The following is a 19086-nucleotide window of genomic DNA, read 5'->3' as shown; positions in this document are numbered from 1 at the left end:
CTGTGGAAACGCTCTATTTGACTTAATGATGGCTTTAAACATGGCATTCTCGTAACAAAGAGTATTTTTCTTTCTTAAACAAGACATTTCTGAACATGACTTGACTCTATATTGTCCACGTAAATAAAAAGAGGGAACCGTTCTCTTTACGACTCCAAGCCGAAACCCCTGAATACACCGCTACTCTTCTTCCTCGTTTCCTCCCGTCTGTTCTTCCTCCCTCTCTTCCCCTTTATCTCTCTCTCTCTCCCTCTCTCTCTCTTTCTCTCTCTCTCGACTTCAAAGCTGCTCTTTTCCTCACTCTGGGGGATAGAAACGGTTAATGCCTGGGGCTTTGATGTTCCACTGCTGCTGCGAAAACCAGCCAATCCTGATCCCCATCCCTACACCATCTAATAACTGTGTGGAGAAGGAGACGGGCAGAGATTACGAAACTCTACCAACGCGCTGTCAATATGGGATTCCGTTTTTTTTTTTACTAACAAACACATTAAAACACCTCGTAAACCTGGCTTTTTTTTTTTTTTTTTTTGCATCAACCCGAGCTTACGATAGTTCTCTAAGTCTTTGAAGGTCGAGGGTTTTGAGGGTAGAGATGGGATTTGTGTGGGTTGCCAGACAAATGTACATGACCAGCATAGAGGAAGTGCTGGCTCTCTGTAGCACAAATGTGAAAGGCACTGCTATTGTTTTAGTTAACGATACAAATATGAGGCACACCTTTACATGAGCTAGATCAAGATAGTAGCTGGAATTTCACCGATCTATACCAAGATTAATCTAAATTTGGCAACTATTGAACCAAGTCAACCGGTAAAGTATAACCAGAATTCAACTAAGGGCGTGTTCAGTCATTGGTCTGGTTGGCTTTTGTATTGAGCTCTGTCCAAAACTAAGGTGCAGCAATAGCAACCTATTTCCAACGTTATTGTATTGTAATATTTTAAACCTGCTCGAAAAGAAATCACTGCATGTTTCATTTCTTATTGGATTTGCAAACATTTCAACAATCAGAGGAGAGAGAATTAGACAAACCAAGTAACTTTTGAGCAACAACATTGTATATTTCAGCCAAAACTGCAGCTGAACATCATTTTGGTATTTTCAAGGAACTTATACAGTAAAAAAATGTTGACAGTTTGAATCCAATGTGATGTTTCTTTAGTGACATTTAAGGCCTTGATTTTGGCTAAATTCATTTAATGACTTTAAAAAAAAATTTGAATGCAATGTAATAACTCAGAGTTAGGTGTCGAGATGCACAATACATCTTTTTTGCTTCTGATGCCGATACTGGGGCTTTGAGTATCGGCCGATTTCCGATATTAACCGATACCAACAGACTTTCTTAATAGATAGGCCGACTGTGAATGAAAAATGTATCCTCTTTAAAAGGATAAAGTCTTTTTTCGTATATAGGCTATTAATATATATACGAAAATATCTATTCTATTATATATCTATTCTATATCTATTAATAAACAGTAATGGAAAACACATTCACCAAGAATAACTCGACTTTTATAATATATGACTGGCTATTTTGGTTACAGTATGAACAACTCACGTAAATTGATCTGATCATAACAACTTCTGCATAACAAATATGTTGGATCAGTTTCATAAATTAAAAGGTGTGAGGGCTGGCCAGCAGGGGGCAGGTGTGAAACCGACACCTCTCCTTAATCGAGGCATACTCGAAATCATTTGTACTTTGTTGACTGTTCAGAAAACAAAATATTCAGCATAGAAATCTAAAAATGCTTTGTTGTATGCTGATATACTGATGTGTTTCTTTGAGACTTTTGGTTGGTTTGAAAAAGGGTTCATTTGATGTTGAAGGTTGCAGACCTGTGGCCAAGGACATAACTGCTAGACTACTGCTACAAAGCCAGGGCTAAAATGTCAACCTGAAATAAATCTAAGTCTTACATGATCTGAACTGCTTCAAAAAAACTGTACCATCGGTGAAAGCCTGCAGACGTCTCTGTCTCGCAGCTTGAGAACAACTGGTCCAGAGTGTCAGACAGACGACCAATATAAGGAAATAGCAGCAGTGACAAAAACATGTCTGGCATATTTCAGCATTTAGTGCGAAATGTATTCATGTCTATATATACAGATTGTGAGTAGGAGTGGGACAAGTACATAATAGGGCTCAGTGGTGCACTGGTGATGAACAATAACACAATCAAAGCTATTAGGCCCGCCACGCTGTTACGTAACCGCCATTTTCTCAATATATTTACAGTTACTTTGGGGAATCTTTTATTTTTGCACACAACCAAAACAATACTTAAATGCGACTTTTGTCAGCGAAACAAAATGTCATGTTTTTCCAACTGTTCCAGCCTGTATTGTTTTGGTCGCGAGCCTCAGCAGATGGATAGCAAGAGTTTAGCTAAATGCTCTGTAAATTTAGACAAGCCAGTGCTATCAAATTGCCACAGAAAACGAGGAAAATGTGAAACAGCACTTAAGATCTTTAGGGGAGATTCAACTAAACTAATTTATTCCTATTTTGCAGAGTCCGCGGAGACGACCGTAGTGGCAGGGGATTCAGTCAAGTCATTTGGCAGCGAAGGAGGAGGTAAGGCAGTCATTTTCCCAGATTTCACTATAATCTGTGGCATTTAAGGGCTGTGATTATAGAGCGTCTAAAATGAACAGGATCAGGGGATAAGGTCAATTTTACAGCAGGAATCCAGGTTATGAATTTGGATGCTGACCAAGAAATTTCACATAATTGTTAAAGCCCTGTGAAATTATAATTAACAACTGACGGAAAAAAGACAAAAATACGTGGGGAGAATGAATTAAAGCTAAGTACGACATGTTATCGATGAACAATAGATTCACCTATTCAGTTAAGACTAAATGAAAAAATCCAACAAATTCAAATATGCAAATACTTTTTCTGGCAACAAAATCGATTACCGTATTTTAAGGACTATAAGTCGCTCCGGAGTATAAGTCGCACCAGCCAAAAAATTCATAATGAAGAAGAAAAACATATATAAGTCGCTCCGGAGTATAAGTCGCACAAGCCTTGGCAACTAACTGGGCAGGAGGCGTAACTGTGCCATTGACGAGCCTTTTTCGGCAGCACGTTATTCAAGCTCTTATTTGCGAACTCGTTCCTCTTGCTGTGCCATCTAGCTTTTAGCTTTCGATTAGCTTTTTTTGTTTTCTTCACTGCAGTAAGAGTAACATCTGCTTTTCGCCAGTCCCTCACAAGTTTGTCGCTCACTCTAAACTTTACAGTTGTTTTAATTTTCAGTGGTACAGTAAGTAAGTGCTTTATTTGTCATTAGCCAAGCGTACAGGAGTAGCAGATACTGGTACACAAGCCTAGACCGCCCTCTAGTGGCTGTCAGTGTGAAAATAACAAACATGTGAAATTATATATTTTGATATATAAGTCGCACCTGTGTATAAGTCGCACCCCCAGCCAAACTATGAAAAGAAGTGCAACTTATAGTTTGGAAATGCGGTACTTCATTTGATAAATAATGAAAAGTACCCGCACACAGTTTCACTTTATCAGGCTCCATAACCGAAATGATGCAATAAAAAAAAAAGAGTAAGACAGTGTGTGGGAGCTTTTCGTAATTTGCTGCTGTGACGTTATCGCAGAAAGCCTTCTCCAAAATAGAACAAGGCAGTACACACAGTGCGTGCGCAGTGAACTTCTGGGATGGATTTAAAATTTAACATTCGTAAAAATGAAATTGCCTCATCTATGTATCATCAACAGAAGAGATGAGGAGGAGGAGATTAAAATTCGGATCATACTGGTGGACTAAAGCAGAAATGCTGTCAGTGAACGGACAGAATGGGAGCGATTTCCTTTGTGGTTCTTTTGAGTCACTTGAGGTGGAGCAGAAGAGCGCAGGATTTTGCAGCTAAAGCCACAATAAGGTCAGCAGATTATGCAGAATGTACAATGCTAGCACTGTGATGTCAATGTATTACTTAGGAAAAGTTCACTCCTCGTGTTGAAATCTTTCCACTCTAGGACCTAGTTAAAATGATAGTTCTCAGACCCCCCGAAATGCCAGCTCCTTACTCTTTGTCAACTGAGCAACCCCGCGTAACTTCTTCACTCATATACACACTGCAGTATTCACACCCACCCCCCCCCATGTAGGGCAGTTAAGGAACAGAGAGGAGGGGACTCACCGGCCACAGAGTTGGGGCGGGGCATTAGGTACAGAGGGATGGAGTGGGCAGAGTGGGAGGACATGCTCTCCAGGTTGCGTTCGGGGAGTTTGTTGAGGCTGTAGGTGGAGGCGGTCATGTTCTCATCCACTCGGTACAAATACGAGTCCATGCCTGATTTCTGAGACTGCCACAGCTTCAGGTTTCCCCGGGAGCCCTCGCCGTACTTCCCTCCGCGCTCCATGTTTTCCGAGTAGCTGGTCAGGGTAGCTGCAATGATGAAAAACACGGAGTCAACCGATTCAATTCAACACCGTACCGAGTAAAAGTTATTGTGAAAAGCAGAGCAAATAGGGTTGGGCACAGGGCGATGCAGCGCTGTGGCCAAGTCGAATCGAGCCACAACCTCAGGCGTGTTCCCCATCACTGTCATAAGCCTTAAATGTCAAGCATCTTACATTTCAGATATACCTGCCTGGGCAGCTTAAGCCTCTAGATACCTATTCTACAACTGAGGGTTAAAAATAACAATGGAAATTCCTTTGATGTTATTATTTGTATTTGGTTACAGCTATTTTTACACTTGATTCCCTTATGACCTTTGCAATTATAGCCTGATGAGAGAGACTTTAATTTGCATGGTTAAGAAAAGACCAAGCGATTTCCACAAACAAACAGCATCACAGCCCGTTTCACCTCCTATAAAGCACAGAGTAAAGAGAGAATGTCATGTCTACAGTCAGTCAGTGTGTGAGGCGTTTTCATCTGCCCCAATTAAAAGCTGTACTCGTTTCTTACTAGCTGGGCTTATTTGGCAACCAGCTGCGGTGACATCACATTATTATTCCTCAGCTCAGGTCGCAAACTCATCAGGTAACACTATTGTTCAGAACACAGTCACTTCCTCCCAGATAAATAACCTCCAAGCCATCTCTTAACTCATAATAGAAGTGAGTGCGTAACTTCTAGCCCCAACTTCCGGTGATAGCGTAAAGATGAATCACCTTCTTGTGCTTGTGTTCTACTACATGTGTAATAATCTCAATGGCTTTAAATGATAATCATGTTATAGTAATCCGCCTAATATTACAAAGCATTGCATATCCATAGCTTCCATGGCCATTTTCCCGTACCAATGATGCCGCTGTCTCTGCTCTCCAGTGTTGAGGTGGGGCTGGTGACACCTCCGTAGGCGCAGTCCTTGTTGCCCGCCTGGCCCGGCATGTTGGGGGGCAGGGTGGAGCAGGGGCTGCCTGCAGGGGGCGACGCTGTGCTGCTGGTCAGGGTGGAGCACGGGCTGATCCTCTGGTTCTGGCCCTGAAGAAGAAGAAGTGCGGCAATAATTAGATCAGTCAGGACACAGACAGAAAGTTGCCTTAACGTGACATCATAACAATCAGGTGGAGGGCGGTATAGCAGTGGTTCTCAAACGGGTGGTGCTTAGGTGAAAAGAAATGGATAAACTTTAACGATTAGACTCCTATAGGCAGAGACGACTGTAATGCAATCAGCAGAGAGATTGATTTGTTTGCTTAGACACTGGTGAAGAGGATAAACAAGAGAGGTTGCTGATGCTTTTGCAGCACAAAGCTCAAATGGCAATAATATTTACTGTGATAGGAGAGCGCGTCAAGGTAAGAAACATAGTCTTGCAGGTTGAAATTAGTTCCAACTTTGTTTTGATCTCCAAGAAGTTGCTACTTTTGAACTTCGAAATGCCTTAGTCATTAACAGAGAAGACTGTCAACCTCAATATTTTTGTTTTTGAATGCCAGGCCTCCCCTGCGGATTTGCCCACATGTTGTCAGCCCTCCCCGAGTGCATCACAATCACTCATAATTTGGATATTTTCCCCAAAACAAACACTCCCAGAAAGAGGAAAAATATTGACACCGCTTACTAGATTTATATAAAACCACTCTCTCTGTGAATATTGAGCCATCTATTATGCAACTGCCTTGGGCTGCATGAGGACACTGCAATAAAAGTAATGGGAAAACAGCTAAATGTGTCTCGTCTGGCTTTTTACATTGAAAAGCAGACATTTATGTTTTTCAAAAGCTGCAATGTATTTTTTTTTTTTTACAATAAAAGGCTTTCATTCGTGGCTTCACCTTTGATAGCTATAATTGTGAAAAATAGCCACTTGACTAAAATCCAATAGGGCATGTTTGAACACATATTTTACTTGTGGTGGCATTGTTTTGGCACCCAGCAGTGCAGCACTTCTGTGTCAGTTTGGGTTAGGAGCCAAGAGACCACAGGGGACAAAATATAAACACTGTGTTGCAAATAATCCACTGCTGTGAACTCTTCCAACCCAAATGCACTGAAGGGACTTGAGCATTTATGAAAACGGCACGAAAAAAAGAACATTTATCGAAATAACCAACAGGGAGGTTTTCCTTCAGCCTTGTGATGCAAATTCAAGGTCACAACTTTTCTGGAGGAAAGTTTTTTTTCATTTGACCTTTATTTAACCAGGAAAGTCCTACTGAGATTCAGAATCGGTTTTCTATGCGCCAGAGGGAATCCTATTGTACGTGGTTTTAGTGGTGGAGAAAACCGGAGCCCCCGAAGGGAAACTACGCAGACACGATGAGAACATGCAAATTCCAAACAGAGAGGCAGACCACAGCAGGTCCAAAAATTGAACCCAAAGATAGTAGTACATCATATCATCATAAAAGAAAGCCAGATGGAAATCAGTGATGGAAATCGCCCATAGCTGATCACAGTAACAGAATGGTAACTAACAAACAGATAGACTTCCATTCTTAATTTGTATCAGACTTAAAGCGAACAGTAGCACGTTTGAAGTACGACCACCCATCACCTCCTCTATGCCACCTAGATTTAACAAACTGTTATAATCTGGGGTTGCTGCAGTTGGTCAGGCCTATTTTCAGCAACATTTGCCCAAAGGGTGAAATCAGCTGACGACCTGAACATCCTGAATGACCAGGTTATTCCACCATTGGCACTGGCATATTCCAAGATGACAATGCCATGATTCATCCAGCTCACATTGTGAAAGAGTGGTTCAGGGAGCATGAGACATTGTTTTCACACATGGATTGGCCGCCACAGAGTCCAGATCTTAACCCCATTGAGAATCTTTGGGATGTGCTAGAGAAGGTTTTGCACAGTGGTCACACTTTCCCATCATCAATACAAGATTTAGGTGAAAAATTAATGCAACGCTAGATCTTCTGACATGGCATAAGCATTTTGAAACAATACCACAGTGATTGGGTGCTATAATAAAAACAGTAAAGCAAAGTTAAAGTGCACCTAAGGTATTATTACGCCTTACAATATAGCTGTCGGCATAGAAAATCAACATGTTTAATTTTGTGTAACTGTACTTGGATCGTCCCCTCCTGGAACCGCCACCTTAACGTGGTGGAGGGGTTTGAGCACCCGAATGATCCTGGAGCTCTGTTGTCGGGGGCTTCGTGCCCCTGGTAGGGTCTCCCATGGCAAACAGGTACTAGTTAACAGGTCAGACAAAGAGCGGTTCAGAAGCCCCTCATGAGAGACCAACAGGCCCAGTTTGAGTCGTGAGGCCGTCCCTCCATGGACCCACCACCTGCAGGAGGAGCCATAGGGGCTGGTGCAATGTGATTTGGGCAACTCCATCAACTTGCTCAGGTAAGAACATATCTCAGTATGTAAAAACAGTGGCCTATTCCTTTTAAAGCGTGTGACCTTTCTTGTGACAGAGAAAAGTGCCTAAAACATATACAAAAAATAGCAGCACAAAGTCCAATCACACCACATTGGCTCTCCTTTCAGCTCTTCATTCTCCCTGTGACGCTCCATTGCTGTCTGTCAGGGTAACCTAACGAACCATGCCATGTGACAGTTTGACCTTAAACGTGGCGCCAGGCTTGGGCTGATGCGGGAGCACGGTGTCTTTGAGGAGAGCGGGAGCACGAGTATGAAGCAATTAACTGCAATCTGTGAGAGCTGAGGTCACCTTGTTCCTTCAGCGGCTCAGCAAGACAGACGCTGACACAAATTAGGCATGTCAAACGTGCTAGAGTGGAGAGATCGCGGCCTGTAGAAAAGGTTGTTCGGATTCATAGCACTTAGGCTAGCTATTTGCTTTGCATCAAGTCTGAAATGTGGGGAACCTAGGCACCAGACAAGCTATATGCATTTGCTGAAGTCAGTTTCAGATGCTATTGGTTGTACATAGACAAAGCCATCCAAGTCACACTGAAAGGAAGAACTAGCATAAGCACGGGAACAACTGTGGTGGATTTCTTTGCAGTCAAATTGTCAGTTTAAACAGAAAACATTGAAAGATTAATGTTTTGGAGATGTTTTTACTGTCACCATTTTAAATTCAAGCTATTGCATCATTCATTCTCATCAATAAATGCTCCGAATAACATTGCAACAAAACCCCGCTCTTTTACCAGCTAATAAATGGTGTCTGGAGGCATTTAGTGTCATTCATGGTGGGAAACATTTCAAACCGAATCCAGTATTTGGGGCAGATCTGTTCAATAATAACTTGTACTGTGCGAAGCGGTGCAGCGGGGCGCTTGTATGACTCACATCACGAAAAAAGAAATGCTTGAATAAACCTCTCTCAATGTGATACACCCCCACTGTTACAGCAAGCACATGAAGCACAGCCAGTCCATCAGGCTAATCGCTTCTCCACACCGCTCTCTAGTGAAAGGCAACGCAAACACTAGCAACGAGTACAACTGCTTTACTCGTATTTCTGTCATAGTAAATGGAGACGGTTGTGAAGGACATGCCGTGTTGAGTGGAAAGTGACTTAAGTAAGTGTGAGCTTAAAAAGGTAACGGTTAAGGTTTGTCAGCTTCCATTCTACAAGTGCAACCTGTATAGCAGCAGTGCCGAGTCCTGGGGTCAGTCTCAAGATATTGAAAGTTTGATTAGGAGTACCTGGGAGTTCACACTTTTCCTATTCTTTTCAAAGACCTGGTCCTGCTTTTGAACAGTTTAAAGCAGAACTAAGTAAGTCATGCCCCTAGAGGCCATAAGCTGCTTTTTTTTATTCATTAAAGCAATACTAAGTAACTCTTCCCCCTAGCCATAAGCGCAACTGCAGGTGTAGTAGCAAGTTACGATTTTTTTACTTATTAATGGTCTTGGAGAGTAAATACTACGCTGACAGGAAAGGCGAAGGGAGAGAGGGTTACTGTGCATCCAATTATACAACGGAAATATTTTTTTTTACTCAAACTTGGCTGTAAATACTGTTTGAAGTGACGTTAGCCCGCAGTTAGCTTTGCCCGTTAGCATGTTAGCTTCCTCTTCGTGATTCAATTAGTGTGTATTGCTTTCTCCGGACCGGTGGCAGTCAAGTTGCAAACATGGTTTTCTGTCCAGAGACACCAGGGGGAGATGAAAGACCCTCCAATCATCCCATAAACACTTGTATTACCCCCACAGGGACTACGGAAAGGATTTATTAAGGTAAACACGTTACTTAGTACTGCTTTAATTGTCCGTGAGAGTAAATACTATGTTGACAGAAAAGACAAAGGGAGAGAGGGATATTGTACATTATGGAGATATTGTTTTCACTCAAACTTGGCTGTAAATACTGTTTAAGTGGCGCTAGCCCACAGTTAGCTTTGCCCATTAGCCTGTTAGCTTCCTCTTCGTGATTCAATTAGTGTGTATTGGTGACTAAGACCCGGAGGCAGGGAAAGTTGCAATTGTGGTTTTCCGGCCAGAGACACCAGCGGGAGATGAAAGACCCCCCAATAATCCCACTAACACTTATATTACCCCAAGAGGAACTCAAAAAAGGATTTATTAAGGTAAACAAGTTACTTAGTACTGCTTTAAGTCAGGGGCTCCCAAAGTGGGGCTTGCAGTGGAGGCCAGGTTTGGCCCGCAAAGGAATCGGATTCTGTCCACAAGACAATGCATTATTAAGGGCTATCTATTTGATTTGTTTGAGCAACGAATGCAATGCGAGTAGAAAAGTGAGACACCGAAGTAGTATGTCCTCCTCAGTGGCACAATAATTATAGGATATTTAATCATAGATCTAATTGCATTTGTTATTTCTCCATGTTGAACATAACTGTGTTTCGTCCTTTACATTATGTGTAAAAAATAATAATCATTTGGGCCCCACTGCTGTAGTTAATGGAGACAACAGATTAGAAATAGCCCTGGGGTGAACTCTCAATCAACAAAAACACATTGGCAGACCAAAGTGCACAGAGAAAAAAGAACTTTCAGCATAAAATGACACAAAATATAAAAAACATTAGCACACAAAACAGGCCTGTCTAAATAGGTGAGTCTTGATTAGGAGCGAGTTCCACAGTTTAGGCCCTGCCGTGGTAAAAGCACGATTGCCCAACTGCCCGGACCTAGACCTGGGCACATTCAGAACCATCTCAGAGGAGGAGCGCAAGGCTCTTATGGGCGGTGAATGGACAGAAGCTCGGACAGATATGGGGGAGCATGTCCATGAAAAGCTTTATAAACAAAATGGCAAAATGTTTAATTCAATCCGATAACGTACCGGAAGCCAGTGGAGGGAGGAGAGGATTGGGGTTATGTGGGAGCGTCTGGATGTGTTTGTCAAAAGGCGGGCAGCTGCGTTTTGCACCAAGTGAAGGCGATGTAGTGAGGGGCTGCTTGATGCCAAAATAGAGTGCGCTACAGTGGTCGATGCGCGAACTGATAAAAGCATGTATGGCCTTTTCGAGGTCACGACGGGATAGAAATGGTTTGACCTTCGCTAAAAGTCGCAGCTGAAAAAAGCTGGATTTGACCACAGCATCGACTTGTTTGTCAAATCTCAGCTCACAGTCAAACGCTACACCTCGATTTTTGACAGACGGACTGATTGGGCAGGTCAGAGGGTTAGTGGACAGGACATAATGCAAATCAGGGCCAAAAACAATGCACTCACTTTTAGTTTTATGTAAATGTAAAAAAAAATGTGGGACAACGTATCTAGAAACATCCTTGAACAGGTCCTGCCCCTGAAATAAATCTCTTAATGAATAAGAAACCGAAGAACAAGAAACACACCCACACACGGAGTGACATCATGCAAACTCCACACAGAGAGATTTCGGGATTCAAACCCATATGCGGCAAAGAAAAGAGCGAATCGCTGACATCACGACAAAAAGATCAGCAATACATTACAACACAGCTGTCAGCAACAACTTTATACCTTTACCTACTGAAACCTTTTACTTACTGTCTTCACTCAAATGAAAATGTATTTTCAGAAAAGTCGTACCTGTCAGATCAGGTTGAGAAAGAAAGACCGGGGGATCTGCGGCCAAGCTTAAGAGAAGAGACGTGCTGTGCCAAGAGCGGTTTTGTTGCCAAGTTTCAAATAGAAAAGCTACAGTGGAGGAGCGCCGTATTATTAGGCAAAACCAGTATTTCAGAGAGGTGTGAGAGATGCCGTTAAGTAACAGCTTTAATCAATACCAATATATTTTTAAGATTTGTTATGAAATGTGTCCCGGCTGTATCAAGGCCAAAAACAAATAATTCCTTGTGAATCCAGGTGCGAATGTTTTTGAGTTTGTTTTTTCTCCTTTTAGCTTTTTTTGGACCAGTACAGTGATTTGGCAGGATTTTGCTTCAGATGCTCATCCAGTCCGGCTACATAAAACTACGATAAGATCAATGTGTTTCAAAAATGAAAGAAAAAAGTCTGTGTAATGTGGACCTGGCTTGCATTCGATGGAAACATTGGCCCGTATTTTGTCTCATGTTTTTATTCAAGAACAAGTTATTGAATAGAAAGCACCGTTGGTCCAGAGTCAGATATATAATTAAAAGGACTTGTCAAACAAAAAGCAACTAGATGAGCAGAGCAGACAGCTTGATAGAAATGCAGACAAAAATCTAAATCAAAAAGTGACGACGTTCGAGGGCCTTTTGATCTCGCCGCGGATCTGTCAAAAAATATTGCAACAGGAATAATGAGATGAATGTCAGAAGAGGTTCTTGAAGTTTCAATGCAACAATCTCAAATGAGTGATATAAAAAGTATAAAATTATGAAATATCAGTTGAACAAAGGAAGTCATACTAAATGCTTTGAAGACAATGATCTGTATATCTTATTTCTGCGCCGAGGAATCTTCTAAAACGTCGACTTTTAGGGGCATCCTTGTGACTTAGATGACAGCGTTTGTCTCCAGTCTGAACGTTGCATTAAAACCGGGTCTCGCATCAATATTTGGCTTTCAAAGTGCCATTTTTTCGAGACTAAAATGTCTAAGCGTCTGGACAAACTGGGAACCAAACCAGGATCTTTTTGTGTTCCCATTGGGTCTACATATTCAATAATAATTATCAGTGTGGGGGTCAATAAGTTCTACTTCTCACCACTCGCATCCATGTACAAGCTATTGTTATTGTGTAGTCTATCTTTTCTGTTTGTTTTATTCTTGGCACACTATATTGCCTTAAATTTAAAAAATCGAACGAAAATACATTGCTTTTACTAATGACAATCGTAATATTTTCCAATGATAATTTTCACAACTATCCAATCAGAAAAGCAGAATGAGCCCCACACTGCCAGATCCTACGTATAAAACCAGTTTGTGGCATAAATGAGTTTTCTTTTTCTACAATCCGAGCAAACGTCCACAATGAAGTCCTCCAGTGGCTAGTGCTCAGTGACTGAACTCTTAGGTACTTAGCTTTCAAAAGAGGAAAAGCATGTCCACATACATTGATAGACAGATAGACAGATAGACAGATAGATAGAGAGACAGATAGAGAGATAGATAGATAGATAGATAGAGACAGACAGATAGAAGGATAGATAGACAGACAGACAGACAGACAGACAGATAGAGAGACAGATAGACAGATAGAGAGATAGAGAGATAGAGAGATAGAGAGATAGATAGATAGATAGATAGATAGATAGATAGATAGATAGATAGATAGATAGATAGATAGATAGATAGATAGATAGATAGATAGATAGATAGATAGATAGATAGATAGATAGATAGATAGATAGATAGATAGATAGAAAGAAAGAAAGAAAGAAAGAAAGAAAGAAAGAAAGAAACTTTATTGATCCCGAAGGAAATTGCAATATTGCCGGCTGCTCACATTCTATAAACAAAATTCTATAAACAAAATCAAAATGAAGCCAGAATCTAATCAATCAAAGACTATTCTGTGACTACGAACTCAACCAGAGAAAAAAGAATAAACTCGAACAAAAAGAAGCTTCTTGGTTATGGGGGAAAAATAAGCCTTCAATCCAAGCAATGCAGCTGATGACAACCTTTAGAAAAACAACGGATGACAGATACTGTATCTTACAAAAACAGTTCTCAGCCAGCACAAATCCTTGGACTCAACAAAGATAAACAAGGTCGAGAGCAGGACTAAAGATAAACAGTTCAGGACGAAAAAGTGTGGCTCTTTCAACGGGAGTGAAACGAGTGCTGAACAACAAAACAAAAACGGGACTTCTCGTAATCTTGAGTGTCCCTGCACCACGACTTGAGAACCACTGCATTAGGATAATCACGTCGTCTGTTACCTGTCTTGCCTCGGGATCCTCCATGCTGTAGTGGGTGCCGGCTGGCCCCTCGCTCACTTTGTCTCCCAGAAGGAAACCCAGGCGCGTCATCAATGTGTTGGCTGCCTCATCCACCGACGGAGGGGGGCCCAACTCTTGGTTTGACTCCCCTGAAAAAGGCCACAGGTAATGGGGGAAGAGGGAGGAAAGAGAGAGAGAGAGAGAGGGGGTGTGTGTCAGCAGTGGCAGGTACAGAAAAAGAATTCCACAAAATGTCGTGCGTGCTTTAAAACTCCCCCTTTCAGAACAATGGGCTTTTCTTACAGGCACAGGTGCAAATTCAGGGGAAGGTAACAGGGAAAGGGTTTTGACTTCCACGAGCTTGGAATATTCAATTTCATAACAATCTCACAATAATGGCCTGTTATTTGTTTGGTCGCAATGACATTTTACACGCCTAATGATCAAAAATCAGCTTTGTTGTTTGTCTTATTCACATCAATAAAACACTGCCAACCAACTTGATTTTAAGAGCATAATTATACTTAATATTCTGAATAAGACACGCAATTAAACCAAATGAGATAACAAGAAAAAAGATGAAACCAGGATTAAAAATGGATCGAATCGAGACTTAGCAAAGGTTTAAAACTTGGTTAATAAACAAAAACTAACAGAAACATGTCCAAAAACAGGACTAAACCATGCACCACTCATAAGCATCGTAACCACTGTCTGACAACCGCGATGAACTCTGTGAATGGCATAGTTTAGTGACAAGCTCCGCTCATTCTTCCAACCCGTACCTGTGCGCCCTTTCAAGTCCGCGCTCCGCATTCCCGACACATCCCCGTCCACTTAAAAGCGTGCTCCAACTTCAATCCTCTGGAAACATTCCCCCAAAAACGCTCTCTCCGCTGTTAAAGAGAGTCCACATCGCCTGCCTTCTCGCTCGCCTTCCCCTGCCTTCCTCCCTTCCTCATCACAAGGCACACACTGCATTGAGCTCAGGTGACGTAATCCGATACACCCTTCACCTGTGCGCCTCCTGTGTGTGAGTGTGCGCGACTTTTACAAGACAAAGTGGGCGTGTGTTCTTTCTATCCTGCGAACAAAATGAGCACGCTTAGCCTAGGATTAGTAAATAAAATACACACCCGTGCAACGTGGAATCAAGCGAGCCTACAGTATTTTCCACTGCGCTTATATAGTCCTACAGCAGTAATGGCACGATAGTATTCCCAGAAATGATTCGTGGTTTGATGACACACACCCACATCTCTAAAGCCGCATCTTGTGGCTTTGTTGCTATTGGATGAAGTCAGCCCACAACAAGCGATCACTGGAGGTATCATGTTTTCAGAAACACCTGGCCGTCCTGCCTAGGAGGTAACCACTATATCCATTTCCCGCCGCACGGCTCTCGGTAATTACTCAAAACAGGCAGTTGTGAAGAACGCAAACAGCTGTAATTGGGTGTATAAGCTGGTGAATTGGCTGGTACATTAATGAATTGAAGTCAACAGAGGCTCCAAATTAAACAGCCAGCTACAGCGGCAGGATGAGTTTCTACCCCCACACCCCCCACCCCACCCGTCCGCCTGCGTGTTGTTCTTGCCGGGCAGGTTGGGCCAGATTGGCAGGGAGCAGTGCTTTTAAAGTCCTGACTGACGAGCGGTAGACAGAGCAGCCTCCACAGCAGCTGTCTGAAGCCTGTGGCCTCTCACTCAAAGCCCCGGACCCCAGGGTAGACAGGTAATCTTAACTCCTCCGCACTATTGGCCAGACAGGCAGAAGGCTGTAGGAGGGCACACTGCGTTTAGACCAGGGCTCTCAAGGGTTATAGGAGAGAGAAAACGCAATGATGAGAGTGTTGCAATGGGTAAATAAAGCAAGAACCCCAACAAAGTATTTCAAATAAAGTGAAAAAGGCAAAAGTCACAATGTATAGTACTATAGTGCTAAACATTGTTTATAATGTATGAAAACAGCCCTAATTTTAATGCATACACAACCTCATGACTAGTAAAACAGGTAAAAAAAAAAGTTAACTATTCAGGATTTTGCACTAGTGATACATAACACACCTCCAGCCTCGTCATAATGTGCATTGTCCTATTGAAATAGATTAATAAATGAAATTAAATCCATGTAATCAGAATAAACTAAGCTAAAAATCCATCAAAAGCAATTTCAGGTTATCTGGCATTACTCTTGATAATAAGCAAATACTATATGTTCAAAAGTGAAAACACATTCCTCAGCAGAGGGAGAGTAGACTGAAAATTGTGGAAGAGACACAGTGTACTTGCAAAAATAGACTACTGGTATATAAGACCTTTATCAAATACAAGGACAACACTGACGCGTTTGACAAAATGTCTTCTTCCGTTTCATTTCCTCTAGCTTACCGACCTCCCACAGTTGTACTTTACAGTATATGTCCAGCAAGTCTATTCTTATCTCACACGTACATCACATTTTTTTTAGACAACCATTGCCAAAAACAATTGATATTTACAACAAGTACCGTATTTTCTGGGCTATAAGTCGCACCAGCCACCCTGTTGCACCGTTGACAAGCCTCTCCCGGCATCACGCTGTTCAAGCACCCATTTGTGAACCTCTAGCTGTGGCCATCTTGCTTTTAGCCTGCAATTTGCTTCATTATTTTCTTTATTGCAGTTAGAGTAACCTCTGCTTTTCCCAAGTCTCTCCCAAGTTTCTCTCTCACTCCAAACTTTTTTTCTGCTGCTGGATTATCGTTTTCGGCTGAATATTTGCAACTTGTAAATCTGCAGAGTATGATTTTCTTTTTGGGGGCATTCGTGTTCAGTCTTAGCAGATACTGGTACACAGTTCTAGCAGCTGTCAGTGTGAAACATGTGAAATGAAATATTTTGATACATAAGTCGCCCCTGAGCATAAGTTACACCCCAGGTCAAACTATGAAAAAAAGTGCAACTTAAAGTCCGAAAAATGACTAAAGAAAAAAGTTGTTGGACTGTTTTTAGCTTTGATGAGAAAATGACCAATTACAAAGAAATATATACGCGTGTAACAAATTCAATAGTTCTGCGTTGTGTATGTGTTGTCAAGGGGCGTGTTTGTAAATCACTGCGTGCATGATGAGGGAAGCCACAGCTGCTCAGTAATGCAGCTTTATTCATTACAAAGCGTTCCCCGCGGCCCTCAAGGTCACTGATTCACGGAGTCTCCCTGGAGGATTCGCTACGAGTACAGATGCAATGAGCGGATGGAACTACACGTTTACCACCTTACGCTCGAGTCATGAGGGGCCTTTAGCATAGACGGCAGCCTATAAGAACAAACAACAACTAGAGCGACCTGATAAATCAAACTATGAATGTTGGAAGGAGAATTTATTGCCTCCATGGGTAAGATTGTCCTCTGCATTTGAGCAATCCTTCAAATCTGCTGCACAAACTGTTTGTAGGATTCTTTTTAGAAAGGTTTTTTGTCAGGAGTATCAACTGTGATCGCCTAAACACAAACAAAAAGCCGCAAAATAGCATCAGTTTTGCATTAAAGAGAATAGATGCAAGTTGGTCATTTTATACTCACTACTGCCACCTCAGGTCATACATGTAACTGCAGGTTCTATATTAAGCTCGTGCATGACGGCACTTCGGACCCAAAGCAACAACTTTTTGAGTGACAGTGCAGGATTTTAGAGGCAGTTGTGGTGAATATGTCGCTCATAGGTGAAATGTAGGTTGATGAAAATACATAATTTTAGCATTTTTAAACACTGTATAGTCCCTTTAACTTTCTTTTTGCGAGTCAAAACATCAGCATTTTTGGGGCTTAACCATGTTTCTGGGCTTGATGGAAGGGCCAGACAGAGTAAACATTCAGACATTTGACAACTCCCGTAAAACTATTAGGAAATAAACTAAAATTTTGTGAGAACCATGATCCATGCAAAGCTCTGTGTACCATCTCTTTCTTTCTTTCCTTTTAAATAAGTGATAGGTGACTGTAAGTGGGTCTATGACAGGCGCTCTTTAGCGAACACAAGCTTGTGAATTTTACTAATTGTTTAATAGGGGCTTCTACAAATCAACACACCAGTTCATTTGCACTTACGGGTCTTTTCCTTCTAAAGAGAATATTATTGTAATAAACTGTTCCTGAGGCAGGATCATGGCATTGCTCTAAACTCACGGTACTATTTTTCAATGTCACTTTACAAATTGTCAATAACATTTGCACATCGCGGCACCGAACTGCTAATTGCATGGAAGCCCGCAATCCCTGTTTGCCTGTGCCGCTGTGTTGCCAGGTTGTCCATGTTGCCAGGTTGCTCCTTGTGTCTGGACATGAAGGCAGCGGGTGCTTCCAGCTGACAGACGGGTCGTAGTACGCTGCGAATGCATTAGCGCCTGATTAGTCAACTCAGCTGCTCCTCGGGGGCTTTGTGGCACGATCGCGATCACAAACCATCTACGTTTATCTGCATTCCTTTCACTAGTCTCTCCTTATCTCAACTCGCAACGTCTACCTTTGAAAAACTGCTTCTTTTTTTTTTTTCCTCAAGCTCAAAGCACCGCGCCGAGACCGTTTTTCTTTGTTCCTCCCCACAACAGCGGCTGGACAACTCCCAAGCTAAATAGTTTGTCAGTATTCCATCAAATCTGCTGGATGTTTGACACAACTGAGCAAAGGACCGTTTGTGCCCATCAATTTCTGCATCATTATGACACCTGACAAGTAAAGTGCAATTATTACCTTGGGTTGGGCAACACAGCAAAATATTCATATGTAAAATTCATCCTGTTTTTATAGTTTGATCAGTTATCTTCATCTGAGAGATATACACTTCACGTTCATTGGTTTAATTAGCCCGTCACTCATAACACTCTGATCTTTTTTACCCCTGTGAGCTATTTTTACCTCGAGAGCTACTTATGCTTCAATGACACTTGAATTACGTGTTCACTTTCATCCCTCTTTAGTCTTTTATATTTACCTAAACGCTTGCAGATTGTGTTTAACGTTCTCAGAACAAAAAGAAAATGCATCAGAAAGGTTTATGTGAAAATGCAGAAAGCCCTCAAGGAGCTACTTAAGAGGGCGACAGGTTATCAAGTTTGATAAGAGCTTCTGAATATTGTCATGGCTACAAGAAGACTGGGTCAAAGCCTCTCTCAAAGTGCAAAGTGGGTTTACCACAGGTGGGCTTTTATGAAGGTTTAAAAATAGCACAGTCACGATGGAGAGCAATTCAATGGGTTTGAGGTAATTGTCTTAGCTCTGAACATTTATGCCACCATGAGATTTTAGGTTCTCTTTGTTGTGTGTTCGATATTTTTAACTAAGAAAAGTGAATCTGAGCAATTTAAGAATCAGGCTTCTCCTTAACAAAGGGAC

General features: G+C 41.8%; 1 protein-coding gene across 12 annotated transcripts in view; it reads right to left on the bottom strand.

Annotated features, from left to right (window-relative positions):
• Positions 1–19086, bottom strand: part of tanc2b (tetratricopeptide repeat, ankyrin repeat and coiled-coil containing 2b) — a 201369-nt gene that overhangs the window by 46036 nt on the left and 136247 nt on the right. For all 12 annotated transcript variants that reach the window (XM_079577073.1, XM_079577070.1, XM_079577074.1 and 9 more), the window contains 3 exons: positions 13714–13862; positions 5295–5478; positions 4183–4431 (listed from right to left, as the gene is read on the bottom strand). In XM_079577073.1, coding sequence (XP_079433199.1) covers positions 4183–4431; positions 5295–5478; positions 13714–13862 — 582 coding nt within the window. The remainder of the gene's footprint in view (positions 1–4182; positions 4432–5294; positions 5479–13713; positions 13863–19086) is intronic.

This window comes from Gobius niger (assembly GCF_951799975.1).
Source record: "Gobius niger genome assembly, chromosome: 19".
In the NCBI taxonomy this organism is placed as follows: domain Eukaryota; kingdom Metazoa; phylum Chordata; class Actinopteri; order Gobiiformes; family Gobiidae; genus Gobius; species Gobius niger.
Note: the sequence above shows the minus strand (reverse complement) of the source record. Positions and strands in the feature narration are given on the sequence as shown.